This window comes from Ornithorhynchus anatinus, chromosome 20, assembly GCF_004115215.2.
Source record: "Ornithorhynchus anatinus isolate Pmale09 chromosome 20, mOrnAna1.pri.v4, whole genome shotgun sequence".
In the NCBI taxonomy this organism is placed as follows: Eukaryota; Metazoa; Chordata; class Mammalia; order Monotremata; family Ornithorhynchidae; genus Ornithorhynchus; species Ornithorhynchus anatinus.
The window spans coordinates 1,283,487-1,289,486 of NC_041747.1; the positions used below are offsets into that span (position 1 = coordinate 1,283,487).

At 50.8% G+C, this 6,000-nt stretch overlaps 1 protein-coding gene across 1 annotated transcript in view; it reads right to left on the reverse strand.

The window, feature by feature from the left end:
- LOC100089996 (mitochondrial intermediate peptidase) overlaps positions 1-5,351 on the reverse strand; it is an 80,151-nt gene extending 74,800 nt beyond the window's left edge. The window contains exon 1 of the mRNA XM_029048157.2: positions 5,085-5,351. Coding sequence (XP_028903990.1) covers positions 5,085-5,327 — 243 coding nt within the window. The 5' untranslated portion in view covers positions 5,328-5,351. The remainder of the gene's footprint in view (positions 1-5,084) is intronic.
- Between the last annotated feature and the right edge of the window lie 649 nt (positions 5,352-6,000).

Consider the following 6,000-nt stretch of genomic DNA (forward strand, 5'->3'; position numbering starts at 1 on the left):
ATAGAATCAAGATAAATAGAATCAAGACATAAGTACTGTGGGGCCAAGGGAGAGGTGAATGGAGGGTGCAAATCCATCTGCAAGAGCAACGAAGGGAGGGGGAGAAAAAAAAACGAGGACTTAGGGAAGGTCTCTTGAAAGAGATGTGCTTTTAATAGGCCTTTAGAGGTGGGGAGAGTAATCATGGCAAATATGAAGCGGGAGGGCGTACCACGCCAGACGCAGGACGAGGTCAAGAGGTCGGTGACGAGACAGACAAGATTGAGGTGCAGTGAGTAGACTGGCAATACAGGAGCCACGTATGCGGGCTAAATTCTAGTAGGACAACAGGGAGGAAAAATGGGAGCGGGCAAGGTGATTGAGTGCTTTGAAGCCTAAGGTACGGAGTTTCTTTCTGATGTGGAGGTGGGTGGGCAACCAATGCAGTTCTTGAGGAGTGGGGAAAAAATGGACTGAATATTTCTGTGGGAAAATGATCTGGGCAGCAGAGTGAAGTGTGAGTTGGAGTGAGGAGAGACGGGAGGAAGGGGGGGGGGGTCAGAGAGGCGGCCGATGCCGCATGCAAGGCGGGACAGAATAAAGGCTTAGATTCACGTGTTAACGGTTTGGACGGAGGGGAAATGGATTTTAGTGATGTTGTGAAGGTCAAACGGACGGGCCTTGGTGACGGACTGAATATGTGGGTTGAATGAGATGAGCTGAAGATAACGCCAAGGTTACCGGTTTGGTCGCTTCTGTTACCACATCTAAGTGCTTTGTAATAATGGGCTTCATCTTCCCCCACCCCCAACATCTGCCCAAGACCCATATTAAAATCGCACTTCCTCCAAGAGGCCTTCCCCGACTAAGCCCTCATTTCCTCTTCTCCAACTCCCTCCTGTGTCACCCTTTATTCACTCCTCCCTCGGCCTCATAGCACTCATGGACATCTCCATAATTTAGTCTGTTTATGTTAATGCCTAGCTCCCCCTTTCACTGTAAGCTCACTCTGCGCAAGGAATAAGTCTACCAACTCCACTATGATGTGCTCTCCCAAGTGCTCAGTAAAGTGCTCCTGGATGTAGTAAGCGCTCAACAATACCACCGATCGACTGGCAGTGAGGTTCTGACTCTGGAATGGAAGCAGGGTGGCCTGGTATTACGAGCCCACACTGAAAACTCAAAAGGGCGAATTCACCTTTACTAACTCTTTTATTGATTTTTCTAATGGTATTCGTTGAGTGCTTACTACGCGCCAGGCACTGTACTAAGCGGTGGGGTGGGCACAGGCTAATCAAACTGGGCAGAGTCCGCGTCACACATGGGGCTCACAGTCTTAATCCCCATTTTGCAGATGAGGTAACTGAGGCACAGAGAAGCGGCCTGCCCAACATCACGCTCTTTCTGTATTCGTCATTCGGTAGTTCACCCGGATATCCAAAGTCGTAACCTCTGCGCTGATGAGCTGTTTGGTTCAGAGTATTTTCCAGGTTTCAAACCGGATGGCTCTAAACCTATCCTTGGAGAAAGGTCACTAGCGGCCTTCCAAAGGCTAATTAGAGGCGGGGGTTATTCAGCTCTTGCCTGCCCGCACGTACCTCGGGGGCTCCATGGTAACCGAATCTAAGGTAGGGAAACATAGAAATGCAGTGGTAATTGAATGCGGCACCAGGGACCACCCCAGATATCGTCCCCCCATTATACAGAGGAAGAAACTGAGGTCCAGAGAGGCTAAGTGAGGTCACACAGGTCAGCGGCAGAGCTGAAACTCGGGGGGGGGGGGGGGGTGGAGGGAGACGGAGCTCACCGCCAGCCTGAGGCTGATCGGGTCTGTTTTTTTATTTTTTGATGGTATTTGTTAAGCGCTTACTATGTGTCGGGCACTGTTCTAAGCACTGGGGTAGATACAAGCTAATCGGTGGGACACAGTCCGTATCCCAACCCCCAAACCCACAACACTTGCGTACATAGCTCTGAATTATATATTGTAAATGATTTTTCATATTACAGTGCTCTGCACACAGTAGGTGTTCAATAAATCCTCTTGATTGATGGGTCCCAAAGTCCCCATTTTACAGATGAGGTAACTGAGGCCCAGCAAAGTGAAGCGACTTGCCCAAAGCCACAGAGCAGGCAAGTGGCGGAGCAGGGATTAGAACCCATGACCTCTGGCTCCCAGGCCCGCCCTCTATCCACTCCGCTACACTTTGGACATAGTCCCTGTCCCATGTGGAGCTTGTGGTTTCAATCCCCATTTTCCAGATGAGGTAACTGAGGCCCAGAGAATAATAATAATAACTGTGGCATTTGTTGAGCGCTTACTATGTGCCGAACACTGGACTAAGCACCGGCAGATACAAGCAAATCGGGTTGGACACCGTCCCTTTCCCACGTGGGGCTCACGGTCTCAATCCCCGTTTTCCAGATGAGGGAACTGAGGCCCTGAGAATAGTCATAACTGTGGTATTTGTTAAGTGCTTACTAGGTGCCAAGCACTGTACTAAGCGCTGGGGTGGATACAGGCAAATTGGGTTGGATACGGTCCCTGTCGTGGCTCAGTGGAAAGAGCCCGGGCTTGGAAGTCAGAGGTCGTGGGTTCTAATCCCGGCTGCGCCGCTTGTCAGCTGGGTGACTGAGAGCATGTCCCTTCACTTCTCTGGGCCTCAGTCACCTCGTCTGTAAAATGGGGATGAAGACTGTGAGCCCCACGTGGGACAACCTGATTACTTTCTATCTACCCCAGCACTTAGAACAGTGCTCTGCACATAGTAAGCGCTTAATAAATACCTTTATTATTATTATGGGGCTCACTGCCTCGATCCCCATTTTCCGGATGAGGGAACTGAGGCCCAGAGAATAATAAGAATTGTGGTATTTTTAAAGCGCTTCCGTGCTTAGAACTGTGCCTGGCACCTAGAAAGCGCTCAACAAATCCCATTATTATTAATATTATTATGTGCCAAGCACTGTACTAAGCGCTGGGGCAGATAGGGGCAAATCGGGTTCGACAGTCCCAGTCCCACCTGGGGCTCACGGTCTCAATCCCCATTTTCCGGATGAGGGAACTGAGACCCAGGGAATAATAATAATTGTGGTATTTGTAAAGCGCTTCCGTGCTTAGAACTGTGCCTGGCACCTAGAAAGCGCTCAACAAATCCCATTATTATTAATATTATTATGTGCCAAGCACTGTACTAAGCGCTGGGAAAGACAGATGCAAATGGAGTTGGACCCAGTTCCCGTCCCACAAGGGGCTCACAATCTCAATCCCCATTTTCCAGACGAGGGAACTGAGGCCGAGGGAATAATAACAATAATGCCGGTATTTATTAAGCGCTACGTACCAAGCACTGCACTAAGCGCTGGGGTAGACAGAGGCAAATGGGATTGGCCCCTGTCCCCGTCCTACAAGGGGCCAACTCCAGTAAGCGCTCAATAAATACGGTCAAATCAACGAATGAGTCGCTTCGCTTCCGCGGGCCTCAGTGCCCTCATCTGCAAAATGGGAGTGGAGACCGGGAGCCTCACGGGGGGCAGGGACTGGGTCCAACCCGATCAGCTGGTATTCATTCATTCACTGGTATTTACTGAGCTCTCACTATGTGCAGAGCACTGGACTAAGCACTCGGAATATACAATTCAGCAACAGATAGAGACCAGCCACCCCACCCCAGCGCGTGGCTCTGTGGCAAGAGCCCGGGCTTGGGAATCCGAGGTCATGGGTTCGAATCCCGGCTCTGCCACCTGTCGGCTGTGTGACTGTGGGCAAGTCACCTCACTTCTCTGTGCCTCAGTTACCTCATCTGTCAAATGGGGATGAAGACCGTGAGCCTCACGTGGCACAACCAGATTACTCTGTATCTCCCCCAGCGCTTAGAACAGTGCTCCGCACATAGTCAGCGCTTAACAAATACCAACGTTATTACTCCCTGAGCCTCAGTTCCCTCATCTGTCAAATGGGGATGAAGCCTGTGAGCCCCACGTGGGACAATCTGATGAGCATGGATCTCCCCCAGGGCTTAGAACAGTGCTCTGCACAGAGTAAGCGCTTAACAAATACCAACATTATTCTTATTATAATTCTCTGGGCCTCAGTTCTCTCTCTGTAAAATGGGGAGCCTCACGAGGGACAACCTGATGACCCTGGATCTCCCCCAGCGCTTAGAATGGTGCTCTGCACCTAGTAAGCGCTTGACAAATACCAACACCATTATTATTATTATTCTCTGGGCCTCAGTTCTCTCATCTGTCAAATGGGGATGAAGCCTGTGAGCCCCACGTGGGACAACCTGATGACCTTGAATCTCCCCCAGCGCTTAGAACGGTGCTCTGCACCTAGTAAGCGCTTAGCAAATACCAACATTATGAGTAGTAGTAGTACAGTGCCTGGCAGATAGTTAAGCGTTTGACAAATGCCATAGTTGTTATTATTAAGTATGATTGCATGAATGAATGAATGAATGAACAAATGGATGGATGAATGGATAGATTGATGAATGAATGGATGGATGATTGGATGAATAAATTGCTGGCTGGATGGATGGATGAAGGAATGAATTGCTGGATGGATGGATGGATGGATGGATGGATGGATGGATGGATGGATGGATGAATGAATGGCTGGCTGAATGAATGGATGAATGGCTAGATGAATGAATGAATGGCTGGCTGAATGAATGGATGAATGGCTAGATGAATGAATGAATGAATGGCTGGATGGATGGATGAATGAATGGCTGGATGAATGAATGGGTGGGTGAATGGCTGAATGAATGGATGGATGGATAGATGAATGAATGGCTGGCTGAATGAATGGATGAATGGCTAGATGAATGAATGAATGGCTGGCTGAATGAATGGATGAATGGCTAGATGAATGAATGAATGGCTGGCTGGATGAATGAATGGCTGGATGAATGAATGGCTGGATGAATGAATGGGTGGGTGAATGGTTGAATGAATGGATGGATGGCTAGATGAATGAATGGCTGGCTGAATGAATGGATGAATGGCTAGATGAATGAATGGCTGGCTGAATGCCTGTGCGCCTGTGTGTGTGTGTCCCCGTGGGTCTGTGTGAGTGTGGGGGGCGGGCTGGTGCTCACCCTGCGTGGGGCGGGCGCCTGGTGCCGGGGGGGCTGCGGCCGCAGGTTGAAGGCGGCCCCCACCGGGGCCCAGCTGGTGCTGACGCCTCGGGCTCCGGCTCCCGCCGCTCCCGCCGCCGCCGCCGCCGCCGCCGCTCCCGGCCGGACCCTGGGCCCGACCAGCCAAAGGCCCCGGCGACCCCGGCGACCCCAGCGGGCCCCGACCTTCAACATGGCGGCCCGCGCCGCCCAGGCGGCCGCCATGCTCCTCGGCGCCGGACGCTCCCGCCGCCCGCCGTCTCCTAGGCAACGGCCCCGGGGCGCCTGCGCGCGCCGGCGCCCTCCCCCTCCGCGCGACGCCGTGACGTCACCCACCAGCGCGACCGCCCGCCCGCCCGCCCTCGGCGCCCTCCCGTGGCCGGGACGGGCAACTTCCAGTTCCTCAGTCAGTCAGTCAGCCAGTCCATCATTCATTCAGTCAGTCAGTCAGTCAGTCAGTCAGTCAGTCAGTCAATCTTTCAATCATTCATTCATTCATCTTTATTGAGCGCTTACTATGTGCAGAGCACTGTACTAAGCGCTTGGAATGGACAATTCAGCAACGGATAGATACAATTCCTGCCCAATGACATGCTCATAGTCTAAACCGGGAAGAAATAATAATAACAATAATAATAATTAGTAATAATAATAATGTTGGTATTTGTTAAGCGCTTCCTACGTGCAGAGTCCTGTACTAAGCGCTTGGAGTGTACAATGCGGCAACAGATAGAGATCATCCCTGCCCAATAACGGGCTCACAGTCTAAACCGGGAAGACAGATAATAATAATAATAATAATAATAATAATAATAAAGTTGGTATTTGTTAAGCACTTCCTATGTGCAGAACACTGTACAAATTGCTTGGAAGATACGATTCAGCAACAGATAGAGAC